A 24,627-nucleotide genomic window follows, 5' to 3' on the forward strand; every position below is an offset into this window, starting at 1 on the left:
CCATTGTAGTAAACCCAACTCAAAGTATATCAGTATTCAAAACTTAAAGTGACATCAGCACCCATTAGGTTATCTTTAGAAGTTGTAAATACTTCACTGTTTTATGTTTTATTCACTATTTGCCATTAAATTACATTATGTATTCTGAATTAAAATGATTGAATTAACTTGAACATGAATATTTGTTGTAGCGAACATAAAAAATGCAGGTTCCATCTATTAAATGATTAACCTTCATTATTCATTTTTGTCAAGTTTAAGTAGTAAGTGGTTCAGATTAGTAATTTTCAGTGGTCGTGTCTTAATGTTTAATATTGTTTTATGCATTTGATGATTTGTCCTTTTAACCCACTTTAGCAGTCATTCTTGAACACAGTGCTCATTCCTCTAGCAGTAACTGGAGGTAGAGCTGTAACCAGCCATTGTTGAACACAGTGCTCATTCCTCTGGCAGTAACTGGAGGTAGAGCTGTAACCAGTCATTGTTGAACACAGTGCTCATTCCTCTAGCAGTAACTGGAGGTAGAGCTGTAACCAGTCATTGTTGAACACAGTGCTCATTCCTCTAACAGTAACTGGAGGTAGAGCTGTAACCAGTCATTGTTGAACACAGTGCTCATTCCTCTGGCAGTAACTGGAGGTAGAGCTGTAACCAGTCATTGTTGAACACAGTGCTCATTCCTCTAACAGTAACTGGAGGTAGAGCTGTAACCAGTCATTGTTGAACACAGTGCTCATTCCTCTAACAGTAACTGGAGGTAGAGCTGTAACCAGTCATTGTTGAACACAGTGCTCATTCCTCTAGCAGTAACTGGAGGTAGAGCTGTAACCAGTCATTGTTGAACACAGTGCTCATTCCTCTAACAGTAACTGGAGGTAGAGCTGTAACCAGCCATTGTTGAACACAGTGCTCATTCCTCTATCAGTAACTGGAGGTAGAGCTGTAACCAGTCATTGTTGAACACAGTGCTCATTCCTCTAGCAGTAACTGGAGGTAGAGCTGTAACCAGTCATTGTTGAACACAGTGCTCATTCCTCTATCAGTAACTGGAGGTAGAGCTGTAACCAGTCATTGTTGAACACAGTGCTCATTCCTCTATCAGTAACTGGAGGTAGAGCTGTAACCAGTCATTGTTGAACACAGTGCTCATTCCTCTAACAGTAACTGGAGGTAGAGCTGTAACCAGTCATTGTTGAACACAGTGCTCATTCCTCTAACAGTAACTGGAGGTAGAGCTGTAAGCAGTACAGGAAGCTGCATTGTACAGTGAAGAGGCGACTCCGGGATGCTGGCCTTCTAGGCAGAGTTCCATCTTGTGTTTTTATTGGCCAGTCTGAGATATGGCTTTTTCTTTGCAACTCTGCCTGAAAGGCCAGCATCCCGGAATCGCCTCTTCACTGTTGATGTTGAGACTGGTGTTTTGCGGGTACTATTTAATGAAGCTGCCAGTTGAGGACTTGTGAGGCGTCTGTTTCTCAAACTAGACACTCTTATGTACTTGTCCTCTTGCTCAGTTGTGCACCGAGGCCTCCCACTCCTCTTTCTATTCTGGTTAGAGCCAGTTTGCGCTGTTCTGTGAAAGGAGAAGTGCACAGCGTTGTACGAGATCTTCAGTTTCTTGGAAATTTCTCACAACAAGAATAGATCAAGAATAGACTGACGAGTTTCAGAAGAAAGTTCTTTGTTTCTGGCCATTTTGAGCCTGTAATCGAACCCACAAATGTTGATAATCCAGATTCTCAACTAGTCTAAAGAAGGCCAGTTGTTTTGCTTCTTTAATCAGAACAGTTTTCAGCTGTGCTAACATAATTGCAAAAGGGTTTTGTAATGATCAATTCACCTTTTAAATGATAAACTTGGATTAGCTAACACAATGTGCCATTGGAACACAGGAGTGATGGTTGCTGATAATGGGCCTCTGTACGCCTATGTAGATATTCCGTAAAAAATCAGCCGTTTCCAGCTACAATAGTAATTTACAACATTAACAATGTCTACACTGTATATCTTATCAATTTGATGTTATTTTAATGGACAGAAAATGCTCTAAGTGACCCCAAACATTTGAATGGTAGTGTACATCTTACACAAATGTTTTTAGAAATATAATATTTTCTTCATAGTTTGTTACGTAGGACATCCATCTGGAAATAGTTGATTGTCTGCCTCACCCCAAGGGCACCACAACACCAGGTGGCTAAACGTGCTAGCTGCTAACCACTGTGAAAACAATCAGGTGGCTTCTGTATATTGTTAGCGGTCAGCACAATGTTGAAACAATGGGGTGCTAACAGCAGCTTGGCAGGGGAAAAGACAGAGGGGGCTCAGGTACTGTAGAGAGGTCAGGGGACAGGCAGCGGTCACAGGAAGTGAGTCTTTACAGCCAAACTCCTGCAGTCAGCCTACAGCAGCCGTGTGTGTGTGTGTGTGTGTGTGTGTGTGTGTGTGTGTGTGTGTGTGTGTGTGTGTGTGTGTGTGTGTGTGTGTGTGTGTGTAACAGACGGGGGCAATACCAGGGATTTCAAGTCAAATCATGAAATCAAAATGTATTTGTCACATGCGCCAAATACAACAGGTGTAGACCTTACAGTGAAATGCTTACTTACAAGCCCTTAACCAACAATGCAGTTTTAAGAAAATCCCTAAAAAAGTAAGAGATAAGAATAACAAATAATTAAAAATCAGCAGTAAATAACAATTCCTGGGCTATATACAGGGGGTACCGGTACAGAGTCAATGTGTCAATGTGTGGGGGGCACCAGTGTCGAGGTAATTGAGGTAATTATGTACATGTCTCATCGTTGTCGGTAATCAGGCCTACCACTGTTGTGTCATCAGCAAACTTAATGATGGTGTTGGAGTCGTGCCTGGCTCTGCAGTCATGAGTGAACAGGGAATACAGGAGGGGACTGAGCACGCACCCCTGAGGGGCCCTCGTGTTAGTCCTGTATTGAAGCTTTGCCTGTTTGATGGTTCGTCGGAGAGCATAGCTGGATTTCTTATAAGCTTCTGGGTTAGAGCCCCGCTCCTTGAAAGCGGCAGCTCTGCCCTTTAGCTCAGTGCGGATGTTGCCTGTAATCCATGGCTTCTGGATGGGGTATGTACGTACGGTCACTGTGGGGACGACGTCCTTGATGCACTTATTGATAAAGCCAGTGACTGATGTGGTGTACTCCTCAATGCCATCTTAAGAATCCTAGAACATGTTCCAGTCTGTGCTGCAAAACAGTCCTGTAGCTTAGCATCTGCTTCATCTGACCATTTTTTTATAGACCGAGTCACTGGTGCTTCCTGCTTAAATTGTTGCTTGTAAGCAGGAATCAGGAGAATAGAGTTATGGTCAGATTTGCCAAATGGAGGGTGAGGGAGAGCTTTGTTACACGTCTCTGTGGAGTAAAGGTGGTCTAGAATTTTTTTCCCTCTGGTTGCACATTTAACATGCTGATAGAAATGAGGTAAAACTGATTTAGGTTTCCCTGCATTAAAGTCACCGGCCACTAGGAGCACCGCCTCTGGGTGAGCGTTTTTCTGTTTGCTTAAGTTTAGCCCAGCAGATGACAGGTGTTAGCCAGACCCCAGGGCCTTTGGCTCGGCGTCATGGCAACGGGACACACACGTACTGTGACCATGGAAACATACACAAACTGAACGACCGACCTCGCTGCCAACGGAACGAACGCCACTGCTGCATCCTGTTTCCTCTGAATGAGCTATGGGCTGTGTCCCAAATGGCACCCTATTCCCTAAATAGTGCATTACTTTTCACCAGAGCCCTATTCACCATATAGTGCACTACATTAGACCAGAGCCCGATGTAGTAGTGCACTACTTTTCACCAGAACCCTATGTAGTAGTGCACTACACAGGGGATAGGGTGCCCTTTGGGACACAGAATGCTCTCTTCCTCTCTTCCTGTAGCCCCAGCCTTCTGTCATTTCTTGTTTCTCATTGTTGCAACATAGCAAAAATAAATACAGTTTAGGTTGACTTAATGTGCTGCATAGAAGTTGCATTAAAACATTAACAAGTAGCATAATAACATAATAACATTAACAAGTAGAGTAATAACATAATAACATTAACAAGTAGTATAATAACATAATAACATTAACAAGTAGTATAATAACATTAACAAGTAGTATAATAACATAATAACATTAACAAGTAGCATAATAACATAATAACATTAACAAGTAGTATAATAACATAATAACATTAACAAGTAGTATAATAACATAATAACATTAACAAGTAGTAGAATAACATAACATAAACAAGTAGAGTAATAACATAATAACATTAACAAGTAGTATAATAACATTAACAAGTAGATTAATACCATAATAACATTAACAAGTAGTATAATAACATTAACAAGTAGATTAATACCATAATAACATAAACAAGTAGTATATTAACATTAACAAGTAGTATAATAACATAATAACATTAACAAGTAGTATAATAACATTAACAAGTAGATTAATACCATAATAACATAAACAAGTAGTATATTAACATAATAACATTAACAAGTAGTATAATAACATTAACAAGTAGATTGATAACAACATTGACAAGTAGTATAATAACATTAACAAGTAGTATAATAACATTAACAAGTAGATTAATAACATTAACAAGTAGATTAATAACATAATAACATTAACAAGTAGTATAATAACATAATAACATTAACAAGTAGATTAATAACATAATAACATTAACAAGTAGTAGAATAACATAACATAAACAAGTAGAGTAATAACATAATAACATTAACAAGTAGTATAATAACATAATAACATTAACAAGTAGATTAATAACATTAACAAGTAGATTAATAACATAATAACATTAACAAGTAGTATAATAATATTAACAAGTAGATTAATAACATAATAACATAAACAAGTAGTATAATAACATTAACAAGTAGATTAATACCATAATAACATAAACAAGTAGTATAATAACATAAACACGTAGAATAATAACGTAACAACATTAACAAGTAGCATAATAACATTAGTTATTCTACCTGGAACTAAAAAGGGTTCTACCTGGAACTAAAAAGGGTTCTCTTATGGGGACAGCCGAAGAATCCTTTTGGAACTCTTTTTTCTAACAGTGTAGCGTTACTAGATCTCTGGTAAAAAAAAATGTGCATGTTTTTCTTCTGGATAAAGGACCGTTCATTTCCTGTGTAACATTTGCCAAACACTACCACACACCTGCAGATGTTTCTGTAACTAGATTTTTCTTAAATAGAAATGTAGCATCCTTGCTACTATTCATAATGAGTCCATCATCAAAAATAGGTTTGAGTCACCAATAGGTTTGAGTCACCAATAGGTTTGATTAACCAATAGGTTTGAATAACCAATAGGTTTGAGTAACAAATAGGTTTGAGTAACCAATAGGTTTGAATAACCAATAGGTTTGAGTAACCATTAGGTTTGATTAACCATTAGGTTTGAGTCACCAATAGGTTTGAGTCACCAATAGGTTTGAGTCACCAATAGGTTTGAGTCACCAATAGGTTTGAATAACCAATAGGTTTGATTAACCAATAGGTTTGAATAACCAATAGGTTTGAGTAACCATTAGGTTTGAGTAACCATTAGGTTTGAGTCACCAATAGGTTTGAGTCACCAATAGGTTTGATTAACCAATAGGTTTGAATAACCAATAGGTTTGAGTAACAAATAGGCTTGAGTAACCATTAGGTTTGAGTAACCATTAGGTTTGAGTAACCATTAGGTTTGAGTAACCATTAGGCTTGAGTAACCATTAGGCTTGAGTAACCAATAGGTTTGAATAACCAATATATTTGAGTAACCAATACATTTTAGTAGCCTATAGGCTTGAGTAACCAATAGGTTTGAATAACCAATATATTTGAGTAACCAATACATTTTAGTAGCCTATAGGCTTGAGTAACCAATAGGTTTGAATAACCAATATATTTGAGTAACCAATACATTTTAGTAACCAATAGGTTTGAGTAATCAATAGCTTTGAGTAACCAAGGGAACAAGAAGTAATAGCCTAAACTACCACACGTCTTTAAGAGGAAACCATTCATTCAATACAATAGGCCTGTGTTGTGGAGGAAAATGGCTCACACACTCACTCACTCACTCACTCACTCACTCACTCACTCACTCACTCACTCACTCACTCACTCACTCACTCACTCACTCACTCACTCACTCACTCACTCACTCACTCACTCACTCCCACCACCACACACTCACACACTCACACACTCACACACTCACACACTCACACACTCACACACTCACACACTCACTATGTAAGGCCTAACAGTAGATGAGCAATGTTAACTCCTTTCCTGATCAGCTCAATGCCTTCCCCTGGGTAGAACAGTGTCTCTCCCTTCATATCTAGAATAGTACACATCAACACTGACAGGGCATTTAAAACCAATAGCACAGCAGACTGAAGCCTGCCTCCCAAATAGCAGCCTATTCCCCAAGGGCTCTGGTTAAACCTGTACACTATATAGTGAATAGGGAGCCATTTGGGACACAACCCAGGTCCATTGAGACACAACCCAGGTCCATTGAGACACAGCCCAGGTCCATATACTGTAAGCCCTGGTAGGATACGTGACAGCACTTCATTAGCGAATGCTAGCGAATGTTGTCTTGTTTCCCTACAGTCTATTCAACACCATTGAGATGTCAGTCAGACTACCTACAGTCTATTCAACACCATTGAGATGTCAGTCAGACTACCTACAGTCTATTCAACACCATTGAGACGTCAGTCAGACTACCTACAGTCTATTCAACACCATTGAGATGTCAGTCAGACTACCTACAGTCTATTCAACACCATTGAGACATCAGTCAGACTACCTACAGTCTATTCAACACCATTGAGACATCAGTCAGACTACCTACAGTCTATTCAACACCATTGAGACGTCAGTCAGACTACCTACAGTCTATTCAACACCATTGAGACATCAGTGAGACTACCTACAGTCTATTCAACACCATTGAGATGTCAGTCAGACTACCTACAGTCTATTCAACACCATTGAGACGTCAGTCAGACTACCTACAGTCTATTCAACACCATTGAGACATCAGTCAGACTACCTACAGTCTATTCAACACCATTGAGACGTCAGTCAGACTACCTACAGTCTATTCAACACCATTGAGACATCAGTCAGACTACCTACAGTCTATTCAACACCATTGAGATGTCAGTCAGACTACCTACAGTCTATTCAACACCATTGAGACATCAGTCAGACTACCTACAGTCTATTCAACACCATTGAGACATCAGTGAGACTACCTACAGTCTATTCAACACCATTGAGATGTCAGTCAGACTACCTACAGTCTATTCAACACCATTGAGACGTCAGTCAGACTACCTACAGTCTATTCAACACCATTGAGACATCAGTCAGACTACCTACAGTCTATTCAACACCATTGAGACATCAGTCAGACTACCTACAGTCTATTCAACACCATTGAGACGTCAGTCAGACTACCTACAGTCTATTCAACACCATTGAGATGTCAGTCAGACTACCTACAGTCTATTCAACACCATTGAGACATCAGTCAGACTACCTACAGTCTATTCAACACCATTGAGACGTCAGTCAGACTACCTACAGTCTATTCAACACCATTGAGATGTCAGTCAGACTACCTACAGTCTATTCAACACCATTGAGACATCAGTCAGACTACCTACAGTCTATTCAACACCATTGAGACATCAGTCAGACTACCTACAGTCTATTCAACACCATTGAGACGTCAGTCAGACTACCTACAGTCTATTCAACACCATTGAGACGTCAGTCAGACTACCTACAGTCTATTCAACACCATTGAGACGTCAGTCAGACTACCTACAGTCTATTCAACACCATTGAGACATCAGTGAGACTACCTACAGTCTATTCAACACCATTGAGACATCAGTCAGACTACCTACAGTCTATTCAACACCATTGAGACATCAGTCAGACTACCTACAGTCTATTCAACACCATTGAGACATCAGTCAGACTACCTACAGTCTATTCAACACCATTGAGACGTCAGACTACCTACAGTCTATTCAACACCATTGAGACATCAGTCAGACTACCTACAGTCTATTCAACACCATTGAGACGTCAGTCAGACTACCTACAGTCTATTCAACACCATTGAGATGTCAGTCAGACTACCTACAGTCTATTCAACACCATTGAGACATCAGTCAGACTACCTACAGTCTATTCAACACCATTGAGACATCAGTCAGACTACCTACAGTCTATTCAACACCATTGAGACATCAGTCAGACTACCTACAGTCTATTCAACACCATTGAGACATCAGTCAGACTACCTACAGTCTATTCAACACCATTGAGACATCAGTCAGACTACCTACAGTCTATTCAACACCATTGAGACGTCAGTCAGACTACCTACAGTCTATTCAACACCATTGAGACATCAGTCAGACTACCTACAGTCTATTCAACACCATTGAGACGTCAGTCAGACTACCTACAGTCTATTCAACACCATTGAGACATCAGTCAGACTACCTACAGTCTATTCAACACCATTGAGACATCAGTCAGACTACCTACAGTCTATTCAACACCATTGAGATGTCAGTCAGACTACCTACAGTCTATTCAACACCATTGAGACATCAGTCAGACTACCTACAGTCTATTCAACACCATTGAGACATCAGTCAGACTACCTACAGTCTATTCAACACCATTGAGACATCAGTCAGACTACCTACAGTCTATTCAACACCATTGAGACATCAGTCAGACTACCTACAGTCTATTCAACACCATTGAGACGTCAGTCAGACTACCTACAGTCTATTCAACACCATTGAGACATCAGTCAGACTACCTACAGTCTATTCAACACCATTGAGACGTCAGTCAGACTACCTACAGTCTATTCAACACCATTGAGACGTCAGTCAGACTACCTACAGTCTATTCAACACCATTGAGACATCAGTCAGACTACCTACAGTCTATTCAGCACCATTGAGACGTCAGTGAGACTACCTACAGTCTATTCAACACCATTGAGACGTCAGTCAGACTACCTACAGTCTATTCAACACCATTGAGACATCAGTCAGACTACCTACAGTCTATTCAACACCATTGAGACGTCAGTCAGACTACCTACAGTCTATTCAACACCATTGAGACATCAGTGAGACTACCTACAGTCTATTCAACACCATTGAGACGTCAGTCAGACTACCTACAGTCTATTCAACACCATTGAGACATCAGTCAGACTACCTACAGTCTATTCAACACCATTGAGATGTCAGTCAGACTACCTACAGTCTATTCAACACCATTGAGACATCAGTCAGACTACCTACAGTCTATTCAACACCATTGAGACGTCAGTCAGACTACCTACAGTCTATTCAACACCATTGAGATGTCAGTCAGACTACCTACAGTCTATTCAACACCATTGAGACGTCAGTCAGACTACCTACAGTCTATTCAACACCATTGAGACGTTTCTATTTTTTATATTTTTTTATTTAACCTTAATTTAACTAGGCAAGTCAGTTAAGAACAAATTCTTATTTACAATGACAGCCTACCCCGGCCAAACCCTAACCCGGACGAAGCTGGGCCAATCGTGCCCTGTCATATGGGACTCCCAATCACGGCTGGGTTGTGATACAGCCCAAGATCGAACCAGGGTGTCTGTAGTGATGCCTCTAGCACTGAGATGCAGTGCCTTAGACCGTTGAACCAGGGTGTCTGTAGTGACGCCTCTAGCACTGAGATGTAGTGCCTTAGACCGTTGAACCAGGGTCTGTAGTGACGCCTCTAGCACTGAGATGCAGTACCTTAGACCGCTGAACCAGGGTCTGTAGTGACGCCTCTAGCACTGAGATGCAGTACCTTAGACCGCTGAACCAGGGTCTGTAGTGACGCCTCTAGCACTGAGATGCAGTACCTTAGACCGTTGAACCAGGGTGTCTGTAGTGACGCCTCTAGCACTGAGATGCAGTACCTTAGACCGTTGAACCAGGGTCTGTAGTGACGCCTCTAGAACTGAGATGCAGTACCTTAGACCGTTGAACCAGGGTCTGTAGTGACGCCTCTAGCACTGAGATGCAGTACCTTAGACCGCTGCGCCACTACAATAAGCAGTTCACATCATGCGTTACAAACATGACTTGAGCTACTCAGCTGCTACCGATGACAACAAGACTGGTGTGGGATGTCTCGTCTTACACGCTAGTCCAGTCTATGATAACCAGAGCAGTATGTTTCTACAGCTGTTAGCCTCCATTCAGCTTTGTGACTTACAATGGATATAGCTCCTGGAGCCCATTGTCTGGTGTGGGGCTGGTGGTGCTGGCTGGGCCAGTGTGGGTGTGGGGGACCTGGTCTCCCTGTCTCTCCCTGGCCCTCCGTCGTCGTTCCCGCTCTATCTCCTCAGCATCCTCAATACTGCGCTGGGCCGTCACCCTGGAACACAGAGACAGTGAAAGAGAATATAAAAATAATCAGACCTGTTATATTTTATTATGATCGTGGACTTCAGGAAACAGCAGAGGGAGCGGCCCCCTAGCCACATCGACGGGACAGTAGTGGAGAGGGTGGAAAGTTTTAAGTTCCTCGGCGTACACATCACGGACAAACTGAAATGGTCCACCCACACAGACAGAAGGCTGAAGAAATTCGGCCTGTCACCAAAAACACTCACAAACTTTTACAGATGCACAATCGAGAGCATCCTGTCGGGCTGTATCACCGCCTGGTACGGCAACTGCTCCGCCCACAACCATAAGGCTCTTCAGAGGGTGGTGTGGTCTGCACAACGCATCACCGGGGGAAAACTATCTGCTCTCCAGGACACCTACACCACCCGATGTCACAGGAAAGCCAAAAAGATCATCAAGGACAACAACCACCCGAGCCACTGCCTGTTCACACCGCTATCATCCAGAAGGAGAGGTCAGTACAGGTGCATCAAAGCGGGGACCAAAAGACTGAAAAACAGCTTCTATCTCAAGGCCATGAGACTGTTAAACAGCCATCACTAACATTGAGTGGCTGCTGCCAACATACTGACTCAACTCTAGCCACTTAAGTAATGGAAAAATGGATGTAATAAATGTATCACTAGCCACTTTAAACAATGCCACTTTATATAATGTTTACATACCCTACATTACTCATCTCATATGTATATACTGTACTCTATACCATCTACTGCATCTTGCCATCTTGATGTAATGTATTACTAGCCACTTTAAACAATGCCACTTCATATAATGTTTACATACCCTACATTACTCATCTCATATGTATATACTGTACTCTATACCATCTACTGCCTCTTGCCTATGCCGTTCGGCCATCGCTCATTCATGTATTTTTATGTACATATACGTATTCATTCCAACAAAGGTAGTTGTTGTGAAATTGTTAGGTTAGATTACTTGTTAGATATTACTGCATGGTCGGAACTAGAAGCGTCAAGCATTTCGCTACACCCGCATTGACATCTGCTAACCATGTGTATGTGACAAATACATTTTGATTTAATTTGATTTATTATATATTATATTTTGTTTGCATATGGACAGAGTGAGAAACACACAGGAAGTCTACAAACATTTTCCCTCCTACTGGTGAGGTACAAGTGAGAGGAACAAAGTGAAAACCAGAGGATATCTGAGTGGGAAACACACATTCACTACCCAGATACTGGTGAGATAGAAAGATACACGTGAGAAACACATAACTGAACGGGAAGTTAACAGTTATCAAACCCAGGTCATCTGTATGACTCAAAACTGTGTTAGCCAACTGAGCTAAAGGCTAATTATTCCCTCTGACAACTAACAGGTCTCAGGCAAGGTTTCTTTCCGTTGGAGCGCGTCTGGTACACATATTGTGTAGTCAGGTGAAACAATGTCTGTGGAAGTTGTATCTTTCTCCTACAGGTCTATTACGGAAAGGGAAAAGGGGGATACCTAGTCAGTTATACAACTGAATGCCTTCAACTGAAATGTGTCTTCAGCATTTAACCCAACCCCTCTGAATCAGAGAGGTGCTGGGGCTGCCTTAATCGACATCCACGTCTTCAGCGCCCCGGGGAACAATGGGTTAACTGTCTTGTTCACGGGCAGAACGACAGATTTTTACCCTTGTCAGCTCGGGGATTCGATCCAGCAACTTTTCGGTGACTGGCCCCAACGCTCTAACAACTAGTCAGCTCTATAGAGATGTAAAGTCACAAATGAGCTCAATTAAACATGTTCATCTAATATAACAAAATATTACACAGGAAACACTAAACAGGAGATAAATAGGAGGACATAGCTCATGTCATTTATCACACTTAAACGTAGTGTCCACAAAGTAGCAGTCGGTCAGACCAGGAAACAGGTACAGATCTACCACCAAATAGCTTTTCTTTACAATGACAAAACCAGATGTGGGAAGTGCGTGTCTGTTCAGGGACTAGTGCTGGCCATCCAACAACAGCAACACCAAACTGTCTCTGTGTTTACATCTGCACTAAACACATGGGTCTCTGCGGAGGCCATCTTGGAATAGCACTGACAAAGAGTGTATTGGGAGCAGGAAGGTGTCCAGAAACTTCTCAATGATATAATGAGGATACACCAATATCTATACACCACAGTTCACATACATGAAGAAGAAGCACTAGAGAATCAAACTGTTAAAATGAAGTGCTTCGTAACACCAAAACTAGTGACAACTGAGCTGCCACCAACAAGAAGGAAAAGAAACTTTAACTTTGCTGGAGTATTGCAACACATCATCCTGAGATGTTCTGAAACATGACATGGTGTGTTGGAACACCAGTTAACCAAGTGTTGTGCAACACTTTGCCAGGGTCTGGGAGCACTAACAGAAAAGGTTGAAAACACTATTTCAGGGAAACCGAAACCAAAACAATAAACAGGTACGCAGCAAGAAACGTAACGCACTGTGCCATACACACACAGAAATATCAATAACCCACAAACACAGGTGGGGAAAGGCTGCCTAAGTATGATTCCTAATCAGAGACAACGATAGACAGCTGCCTCTGATTAGGAACCATACACTGCCCAAAACAAAGAAATACAAAAACCTAGAATGCCCACCCCACACCCTGACCTAACCACATAGAGAAACAAACCCTCTCTCTCAGGTCAGGGCGTGACAGTACCCCCCCCCCCCCCCCCCCCCCCCCCCCCCAAAGGTGCAGACTCTCGGCCGCAAACCTGAACCTATAGGGGAGTGTCCGGTTGGGCATCTATACTTGGCGGCGGCTCTGGTTTGGGGCGTAGCCCCCACACCGACCGCTGATCCCCCCGCTTCTGTGTCGCCGGAGGAACCAGACCGTGGATCAGCGCCGGAGGCTCTGAACTGCCGACCACCACTGAAGACTCCGGGCTGCAGACCATCGCCGAAGACTCCAGGCTGCAGACCGTCACCGAAGACTCCGGGCTGCAGAGCGCCGCTGGAGGCTCCGGCCTGAGGAGCATCGCTGGAGGCTCCTGACTGGGGAGCATCGCTGGAGGCTCCGGACCGGAGAGCGTCTCTGTAGGTTCCGGACCGGGGACCCACGCTGCAGGCTCCGTGCCATGGATCATCCCTACTGGTTCCGCGACATGGATCATCACTGGAGGCTCCGGGCATGGAATATCACTGGAGGCTTCGTGCCATGGATCATCCCTACAGGCTCCGGGCCATGGATCATCACTGGAGGCTTTGTGCCATGGATCATCCCTACAGGCTCCGGGCCATGGATCATCACTGGAGGCTTCGTGCCATGGATCATCCCTACAGGCTCCGGGCCATGGATCATCACTGGAGGCTTCCTACGGGGAGCTGGAACCGGTCTCACCAGACTGGGGAGACGCACAGGAGACTGGGTGCGCAGAGCAGGCACAGGGCACACTGGGCCGTGGAGGTGCACCGGAGGTCTGGAGCTCAGGGCTGGCACACCCCGTCCTAGCTGGATGGTCACTGTAGCCCAGCAAGGGCAGGACGCTGGCACAGGACGAACTCTGCTGCGCTGGTGAACGGGGGGTACCGTGCGTAGAGCAGACGCAGGATAACCTGGGCCGTAGAGACGCACTGGAGACCAGACACGCTGAGCCGGCGCACTTCTTCCTGGCTGACGGCCAACTCCAGCACGGCAACTGTGAGGAGCTTGCACTGAGTGCACCGGGCTGTGACCGCGCTCGGTCACTCGGTCACTCGCTCCCCACGGTAAGCACAGGGAGTTGGCTCAGGTCTCAACCCCGACCTCGCCAATCTCCCCATGTGCCCCCCCCCCCCCAAAAAAAATGTTTTGGCGCTGCCTTTCGGGCTTCTGTCATTGATTCTCCCCGGTCCAGCTCGTCCTCCCAGTCAGCGCACGCTGCTTGGCCTTCTTGTGGTGGGTTATTCTGTCACGTTCTGAATCTTCAAATTCTCTGTCATATAGGAGCCAAGGCGCAGCGTGCCGATAATTCCACATCTTTATTGAAGGAAACCAAAACAATAAACAGGTACGCAGCAAGAAACGTAACGCACTGTGCCGTATACACACAGAAATAACAATAACCCACAAACACAGGTGGGGAACAGGCTGCCTAAGTATGATTCCTAATCAGAGACAACGATAGACAGCTGCCTCTGATTAGGAACCATACTCGACCCAAAACAAAGAAATCCAACGACATAGAATGCCCACCCTACACCCTGACCTAACCACATAGAGAAACAAACCCTCTCTCTCAGGTCAGGGCGTGACAGTTTCACATCCTGTCTAGTGCAGAATTAGATCACTTCTTCTGAAGAATTTCAATGTTTAACATTGATGTATCTATCTATTCATTTGCCATTTTAACACATTTCAACAACAGTAAATAGAGGTTTTCAAAAAAAGTCTTTATTTCTTTATTTGCCTCTACCACCAACAGTTGGAAATGTGGGAACAGTTCGTACCATCATTGAACGTCATTTTGCCTCCCGGTTTTAATATCAGTTTATCACGATCCATTACACCTCATGAGGACAAGCTGCTTAATACTGATATAGAAGTATACTTTTCTTTCTCCAAACATGCACACAACACTGTGTAAAATAATCATCAAGTGTAAACATTTAGCATTACCCATAATCCTCTAAAAACAGAGCCACGTGGCAAAATGGGATTAAAACCAATGAGTTGAATCCCTCAGTGTTCTCTCTCTTTGGTCTCGTAAAATATAATTACATTTTAACCATCTCACCTAACAGATAACTCTACTGTGACCCTACTAACTAACCAGGTCACCTGACAGATAACTCTACTGTAACCCTACTAACTAACCATCTCACCTAACAGATAACTCTACTGTGACCCTACTAACTAACCAGGTCACCTGACAGATAACTCTACTGTAACCCTACTAACTAACCATCTCACCTAACAGATAACTCTACTGTGACCCTACTAACTAACCAGGTCACCTGACAGATAACTCTACTGTAACCCTACTAACTAACCATCTCACCTAACAGATAACTCTACTGTGACCCTACTAACTAACCAGGTCACCTGACAGATAACTCTACTGTGACCCTACTAACTAACCAGGTCACCTGACAGATAACTCTACTGTAACCCTACTAACTAACCAGGTCACCTAACAGATAACTCTACTGTAACCTACTAACTAACCAGGACCTGACAGATAACTCTACTGTGACCCTACTAACTAACCAGGTCACCTGACAGATAACTCTACTGTGACCCTACTAACTAACCAGGTCACCTGACAGATAACTCTACTGTGACCCTACTAACTAACCAGGTCACCTGACAGATAACTCTACTGTAACCTACTAACTAACCATCTCACCTAACAGATAACTCTACTGTAACCCTACTAACTAACCAGGTCACCTGACAGATAACTCTACTGTAACCCTACTAACTAACCATCTCACCTGACAGATAACTCTACTGTAACCCTACTAACTAACCAGGTCACCTAACAGAAAACTCTACTGTAACCTACTAACTAACCAGGACCTGACAGATAACTCTACTGTAACCCTACTAACTAACCAGGTCACCTGACAGATAACTCTACTGTGACCATACTAACTAACCAGGTCACCTGACAGATAACTCTACTGTAACCTACTAACTAACCAGGACCTGACAGATAACTCTACTGTGACCCTACTAACTAACCAACTCACCTGACAGATAACTCTACTGTAACCCTACTAACTAACCAGGTCACCTGACAGATAACTCTACTGTAACCCTACTAACTAACCAGGTCACCTGACAGATAACTCTACTGTAACCCTACTAACTAACCAGGTCACCTAACAGATAACTCTACTGTAACCCTACTAACTAACCAGGTCACCTGACAGATAACTCTACTGTAACCCTACTAACTAACCAGGTCACCTGACAGATAACTCTACCGTAACCCTACTAACTAACCATCTCACCTAACAGATAACTCTACTGTAACCCTACTAACTAACCAGGTCACCTAACAGATAACTCTACTGTAACCCTACTAACTAACCAGGTCACCTAACAGATAACTCTACTGTAACCTACTAACTAACCATCTCACCTAACAGATAACTCTACTGTAACCCTACTAACTAACCAGGTCACCTGACAGATAACTAACCCTACTGTAACCTACTAACTAACCAGGTCATGACTGTTGCCGCTATTAGAGTTTCTGAGTTGCAGCTAGCCGTCTTCAACACACTGAACTTCATCCTCCCTCATTCGTCCTGTATTCCAGCCACGCCATTAGCTCATAGCCATGCCTCCTCCGCTGCATTTAAAATAGAGGAATAGAGGCAGAGAGGGGGGGTGAGTAGGTCGAGAGGCAGAGGAGAGAGGAGGGAAGGAGGGAGGGAGGCAGAGGGAGGTGGTGAGTAGGACGAGAGGCAGAGGAGAGAGGAAGGAGGGAGGGAGGGAGGCAGAGAGAGGGGGTGAGTAGGTCGAGAGGCAGAGGAGAGAGGAGGGAGGGAGGGGGTGAGTAGGTTGAGAGTTAGGGGAGGGAGGGAGGGAGGGAGGGAGGGAGGGAGGGAGGGAGGGAGGGAGGGAGAAAAGAGACTCTGGAGAGGTGTTATGGTCAGGAGGACTGAAGAGGAGGATGCCAGAGGTTGGAGTGGGTCAAGGAGGAGTTTCTTGTCCTGGTATGAACTCCACACAGGAGAGCCATACATATACACACATCACACACACACACACACACACACACACACACACACACACACACACACACACACACACACACACACACACACACACACACACACACACACACACACACACACACACACACACTCCTAGGATCCATCATTTCCTCTCCATTCTTACTGTAAGTGGAGCCAACACAGCGACTGACAGTCCTCAACAATGGCTTATAATTCACCACAATGGAAACATTCATGTCAAATCAGCCATTTTGTTTCCTAAACTATTTCAGAAAATAAATGAAAGAACTGACTCATCTTGACCAGGGGGAAATGTTCTTTACAGTTTTTTCCAACTTCTTACACACAAAATCCCTTCATGTCACACGATTTTTGAAACCTCTCACTCAAAGTGTAAAACTACACACCAAATATCCAAAACCATAAGCTATTTCTCAGCCTTTGACTCAGTTGTCAATTACATAAAACACTTTTTTCAAAACACTACACACAATTCTCTACCTAAAACACAAAAATCTAACAGGAAGTGACTTGCTTTGCTTTTCCAAACACAACCTATCAAAATGCTACACTTATTCACCAGGTCACACACACTCCTCACATGTGCAAACACTAATTGCTTAACTGATCACTAACCAATCACTGCTTTACTGTAGTATAGGCCTATAAATAGGTCAAAGGTCAGATCACCTGTTTTGAACAATGGATGCCAACAATGGACAGAGAGCAAGAGGAGTAGGAGGGAGAGGCAGGGGACAACAACAACGAGGACAAAGACGAAGAGTTGGAGTAGGAGGAAGAAGAGGACGAGGGCAAAGAAGAGAAGGAAGGAGAGCCATCTCTGATGAGATTAGGGCAACACTTGTGATCAACCACGGTTTGACCATGAGAGAGGCTGGACTAAGAGTCCAGCCCAACTTGAGTCGATTTACAGTGGCGTCCATAATTCGAACCTTCAGAAATGAGAACAGGTATGCAACTATCTAATGACTATTTTAGCATTACAGTAATGTACTGTAAAATACGTATGACTGCATAGTATTGCATAAACATTTGTAACTCTAAGCCATCCATTTACTGCACTGCATTGAATGAATGAGGTTGGTTATCATGCTGTACTACATTTTTGTGTACAATGTTTACAGTTCCTATGCTGAACACATACTGTTTGAATTCTGTAAAGAGTGGAAAGGCAAAGACATCATGGAGGACGAGGACGCTTGTTTACAGATCTACAAGACACTGCAATTATAAATATGGTTTTGGCCAACAATGCAATTAGGATTCGAGCGATAAGAGAGCATATCTTGAATAATGACACCATATTTAACAACATCAATGCTGTAAGCCTGTCGACCATACAACGCATCCTCCAACGGCACCGAGTGACGATGAAACAACTTTACAAGGTGCCATTTGAGAGAAACTCTGACAGTCAAGAATATGCGACATGACTTTGTAGAGGTATGTATGCATCACTACTTCCAGTACTTCAGACATACCATATTTACTCATTTGTATATCCTTTTGTCTGTTACAGAGAGTATTGGATGCCCATGTAATTCGCCATCAATTTATTTATGTGGATGAGGTTGGCTTCAATCTCACCAAAACCAGGCACCGCGGAAGAAATGTAATAGAACAGAGGGCAATTACCAATGTCCCTGGACAGCGTGGGGGTAATATAACTGTGCTGCCATCACTCAAAACGGGGTCCTCCATCACAATGCCACACTGGGTCCGTACAACACCAGCCATATGCTCCCTTTTCTGGATGCAATTTACACAATGCTTGTCCCTGATCCAGATCAGGAGCCTGCGAGATTTGTGGTTTTATGGGACAATGTTAGTTTTCACTGGGCTGTTCTGGTCCAAAACTGGTTTGCCACCCATCCACAATTTGTAGTTTTGTACCTACCCCCATATTCACCGTTTCTAAATCCCATAGAGGAATTCTTCTCAGCCTGGCGCTGGAAAGTGTATGATCGCCAACCCTATGCCCGCATATCGCTTCTCCGGACAATGGAGGACGCATGTGGGGACATGAAGGTTGCCTCTGTCCAAGGTTGGATACGCCATGCTAGGAGATACTTCCCTCGATGTTTGGCAAGAGAAAACGTATCTTGTGATGTGGATGAAGTATTGTGGCCAGACCCAGCCCGGAGAAGAGATGAAGCGTAGCTTAGCACTGGTGACTGCCCCACCCAGGACCCCGCACACATAATTGTGTTCTTTACTGTATTCTAAAGAATATACTTTTGGTTTACATATGTTTATGGTTTTGTTGTATGCTACTGTATACAACAGTAATGTTTGGCCTAATAAATATTTTCTGTTTCTACATTGCATTGGTGTTTACAGTGTACTTGTTACCCCTCTCAGCAGATTACTTTCACTGTAGAACATTGTATTGAAATGTAGATATAAGCCTATGAAAGACCAAAGAGCTTTAGATTTAGAACAACAGTGTTTACATGGTATATCCAAAAATGTACTATTATGAAAGCAGTGTTTGTCATTTGATGCAAATGCTTCATTCTGACATGTGTTTATGGCATTTTGAATGCAGTGTTACATTTTGAAGGAGATGAGGCATTTTGCATTTTGTGTGTGCAGTTTTGGGAATTTGAGAGTTTTGAGAAAAAAGGAGACAGTTTTGAAAACTTGTTTAAAGCAGTTGTAAAAAAACAATTTGTTTCTAAATCAATCAAATGAAGAATTGATTTCCATCCATAGACTAGACTGACTGTCATGCAAATATATATACTGCATAAAATCTCTTTCTACTGTTTTAAGATTGTTTATCATTAAATCACATCAAAGCCCACCATGCTCATTTCCAATATAATTGGTATGTAGACCTCAGAGGACAGAGCTGCCAAACCTCTGGTTTATATTGGAGCTCAGTTGCCTCTAATGTAATGAACCCGTGCTTTGCTGTTCTCTCTTTGGGTCGGCAAATAAAGAGAAACTATAGGGGGCCTGGCGAGAATGTGAGAAACTGCTCCTATTGGGATGTTTCTCATTTTAAACACACAGGAGAACCAATAAGGACGCTTGATGAGAATCAAGAAGTACTTCAAATCAAATCTGTAAATCCATTCCGATTGATATGAATCAGGAAATGGAACTGAACATGGATTTTATACACAAATCTAACGTATCCAATTATGAATTGCAGCATGGTGAGAGGAACTTTTTTTCATCTTTCAATCTGTGAAAATACTAAAGAAAGGCAGTAAAATGCATTATTAGCACTTTTCTTTGAAGAAAATGTAACTATCATTTTTGGGACAACATATCAACAATTCCCTATGCACAAGTCAGGAGAATACATCTAAGCATAACCACAATGTGTTGAATGCAGACGCTTCTGAGGAAAATGAGTTTGATGTGTGGGAGGAGTATGACTTTCAGGAAATGGCAGTTAAAGACAAAGACACGGAATTTAGACTACCAAACGCTAAATACGTATTTAGACCCAATCACCATCTCTTCAAAGTAAGTTACTAGATATAATACAGTTTGTAACATTATTTATGAAATGAGCTTTTAAATTTTGTGTGTGTTTCAATGTAGTGAGCTTTCAAATTATGAATGTATATCCATTTAAATGTGTTTACAATTTACTACATTTTGATGGTGATAGTATGTTAAACTAACGAAAATATACATTTTCATCAACTTTTTGATATTTTATTTGTACTTTTTGAAAATACTAATATCAATAGACCAAAATATCAACAAAATATCAAAATGCATAAGTACAAAAATGTCATTTTTAACATGTTGTGCCTGGCCTTAAACCAAATCCAAAATGCTGGGGCAAATGCCAGCTTGCCACCAGTTTTCTGGCAGCCCTGTTGGGCTGATCTCTGCAATGTGGAGAGATTGAATTTGCCACACAATTCTACAAATGAAGAAACAGAACCTATGTATGATCTAAATGTATTTTATTTTTGGGTGGCAGTAATGGGCTTCCATATAAAACAACTCAACATCTCAAATCCCCTGTGAATTATACCCATGTTTTCAGTCCCAATTAGCTTTTCCCACATGCAGCCTAAGAATTTACATGATATTAACCCTCCTGTTGTGTTCGTTTCATGTTAATTCATTCTGTGTTTCCGGTCCAAAATGACCGCCCCATTATAGCTGATTATAAACCCATAATAATACATATATTATCACCTAATGTTGTGTTAGAACCTTTTATCAACTTAAGTTCTTGTGAACATAAGCTTTGAACTTCTATTTGCTATTTATGGCCTGTAGGCCTCATTGACCTGAGCTCATACAACTTGTTTTTGAGTAAAAAAAAGCGTAATGTATGGATTATTTTGACTATAACAAATACTCAGATGAAACATGTTGTGCTATTTATCACAGACTATTTTGTGTCAAAGTTTAACAAGGACTCTCTCCTCCTCACCAGTGTCATGATCAAAGACATGATCAAGAGCCTCACATACAGTAAGTATATCGTTTGGTCATTGTCCTGCCACAGAATGAATTGTGAGCAAGGCCTCAAAAAAGCTTTATATACCAGAGCTGCGAGAAAAGCTTCTATATATTATTGAAATAATGTTGTGATTGTTTGTGAGAATGCCAACAGGTGTGGTTCCCGTAGGGGGAAAGATTCTACTGGGGAAAGGGTCCGGTAGGGGTTACCATGGAAGCCAAGAAGGGGAGTGAGGTGTGTGTGTGTGTGTGTGTGTGTGTGTGTGTGTGTGTGTGTGTGTGTGTGTGTGTGTGTGTGTGTGTGTGTGTGTGTGTGTGTGTGTGTGTGTGTGTGTGTGTGTGTGTGTGTGTGTGTGTGTGTGTGTGTGTGTGTGTGTTCAAACAAACATGCATGTGGGGGTCTGGGAGAGGAAGTGTCTCCATCTGATGAATGGGCATGTGCCTGAGCTCAATTTTATACACTAATTGTAGTCTCACCCATTCATTTCTAATGACTGATCATCTTTGACCCGGGAACACCACAGGTGTACAAAAGTTAAATAAAACACCCAAAATGTAATGAAAATCATCAAAATGTATTTTGTGTGTTCAGATGCCCTGTGTGGACAAAGTAATGAAACCTTATGACAATCAGATTAAATGAACTACATTTGTCTGAGAGAAAACTTGTATATCGGTCCAATTCGACCGGAACACAGCAGGAGGGTTAAAAAATGAAACATGGTTTGTTGTAATGCTGTAAGGTAGGCCTGCTGTACTTTATATTCCTATTAGAGGGGTAGGCATTCATTTGTTTATACACTAATGTTAATTGATGAAGATCTGTTGTTAGCTTTAGCTAGCAGGGACTATATGCTTTTGTCTTGAAGCTAAAATGTAATGACTGTACAGATGAGAAAATAAACCCTTAAATTGTCTGAACATGCTTGCTGTCATAGAATAAGTCGTACTCATCGTTGAAAATGTCATACATGAGAGAGACGGACCAAGGCGCAGCGGAAGTGTGTACACTCATGTTTCTTTAATTAACAAAACAAGTAAAGTATCCACTGGAAAACCAAAACCATGAACAGGACTCACAACATGACAGTGCAGCAGGCTAAACCAAAAAAAAAGGCAGTGCTCACAACAATTCCCCACAAATAACAAACACAAACACACCCTAATATATGGGACTCTCAATCAAAGGCAAATAGACAACACCTGCCTTCAACTGAGAGTCCCAACCCCAATTAACCAAAACATAGAAACAGACACACTAGACTAAACATAGAATACATGAAAACCAAACAGTGCCCAAAAACCCCGGAATGCTTAAATCAAATGCCCCTTCAACAAACACACCACCCCGAACCACATAAAACGAATACCCTCTGCCACGTCCTGACCAAACTACAATACCAATTAACCTTATACTGGCCAGGACGTGACACTTGCGATTTGTTGCGTTATTCAAAAGTGTAATATGGTAGATGCATGAAGATTTGGCTGCTTAACGTTAGCTAGTAGCTAGCTAGTAGAATAGTTTGCAATGCTTAGCTTCCTGGCTAGAGGCTATTGTGACATCTACGGGATACTTTTGAGCTTCGAAGCAAGAATGTCAACTGAACCCTCTCTCGGCTTGTGACATTCCCGCCATATTATGTAAATTCAAATGTCACTCTGATAACTCTATTCAGTCACTCTGATAACTATATTCAGTCACTCTGATAACCCTATTCAGTCACTCTGATAACTATATTCAGTAACTCTGATAACTCTATTCAGTCACTCTGATAACTATATTCATTCACTCTGATAACCCTATTCAGTCACTCTGATAACCCTATTCAGTCACTCTGATAACTATATTCAGTCACTCTGATAACTATATTCAGTAACTCTGATAACTCTATTTAGTCAATCTGATAACCCTATTCAGTCACTCTGATAACTATATTCAGTCACTCTGATAACTATATTCAGTCACTCTGATAACTATATTCAGTCACTCTGATAACTATATTCAGTAACTCTGATAACTATATTCAGTCACTCTGATAACCCTATTCAGTCACTCTGATAACTATATTCAGTCACTCTGATAACTATATTCAGTCACTCTGATAACTATATTCAGTCACTCTGATAACCCTATTCAGTCACTCTGATAACTATATTCAGTCACTCTGATAACTATATTCAGCCACTCTGATAACTCTATTCAGTCACTCTGATATCACTATTCAGTCACTCTGAAAACTCTATTCAGTCACTCTGATAACATATTCAGTCACTCTGATAACTCTATTCAGCCACTCTGATAACTCTATTCAGTCACTCTGATATCCCTATTTAGTCACTCTGATATCACTATTCAGTCACTCTGATAACTCTATTCAGTCAAAATAAGCCCTAAGGTCTTTACTGTGTTAGAGAGCTGTATGCTACTGAAAAAACATCAGCCAACCTAGGTCACCTCAGGATCACACCAGCCGAAATAGGTCACCTGAGGATCTGGCCTGGGATTGGCCAGTCTGAGCAGGAAGTGTGAAGTGGCCAGCACAACAACAACTAGAGGTAACTCTCAGTCTCAGTCTCCGAACAATACGACAAACAAGAGGTATTAAACATTTAAAACCACAATCCTTGTTAATTTGGGTTCTTAATCCTAATTAAAATGAAAAGCAGTAATTATTGCATACTGCACTTTTAATCTCAGTAAACCTCTCTCATAATGCCTGTGTAAACCTCTCTCATAATGCCACCAGGACTGTACTGTACAGTGTACACTGACAAAAACCACCACCCATTTATTCTCTATGGCCGGAGGAGGTCAATCACTGCCAAAAGAGAGTTTGAGGGTAAAAAACATTAGCAACACCTTCCTAACATTGAGTTGTCCCCCTTTT

The 24,627-nt window shown here is 42.1% G+C and overlaps 1 protein-coding gene and 1 long non-coding RNA gene across 3 annotated transcripts in view; one reads left to right on the forward strand and one right to left on the reverse strand.

The window, feature by feature from the left end:
- Positions 1-24,627, reverse strand: part of LOC106593528 (uncharacterized) — a 113,408-nt gene that overhangs the window by 39,852 nt on the left and 48,929 nt on the right. For both annotated transcript variants that reach the window (XM_045708676.2, XM_045708675.2), the window contains exon 2: positions 10,382-10,543. In XM_045708676.2, coding sequence (XP_045564632.1) covers positions 10,382-10,543 — 162 coding nt within the window. The remainder of the gene's footprint in view (positions 1-10,381; positions 10,544-24,627) is intronic.
- Positions 20,694-22,653, forward strand: LOC145864283 (uncharacterized). The gene is made up of 2 exons (XR_014382860.1): positions 20,694-20,776; positions 21,711-22,653. It is a non-coding gene; the product is annotated as an uncharacterized LOC145864283 (long non-coding RNA).

The sequence above is a fragment of the Salmo salar genome, chromosome 26 (assembly GCF_965601325.2).
Source record: "Salmo salar chromosome 26, fSalSal1, whole genome shotgun sequence".
NCBI lineage: Eukaryota > Metazoa > Chordata > Actinopteri > Salmoniformes > Salmonidae > Salmo > Salmo salar.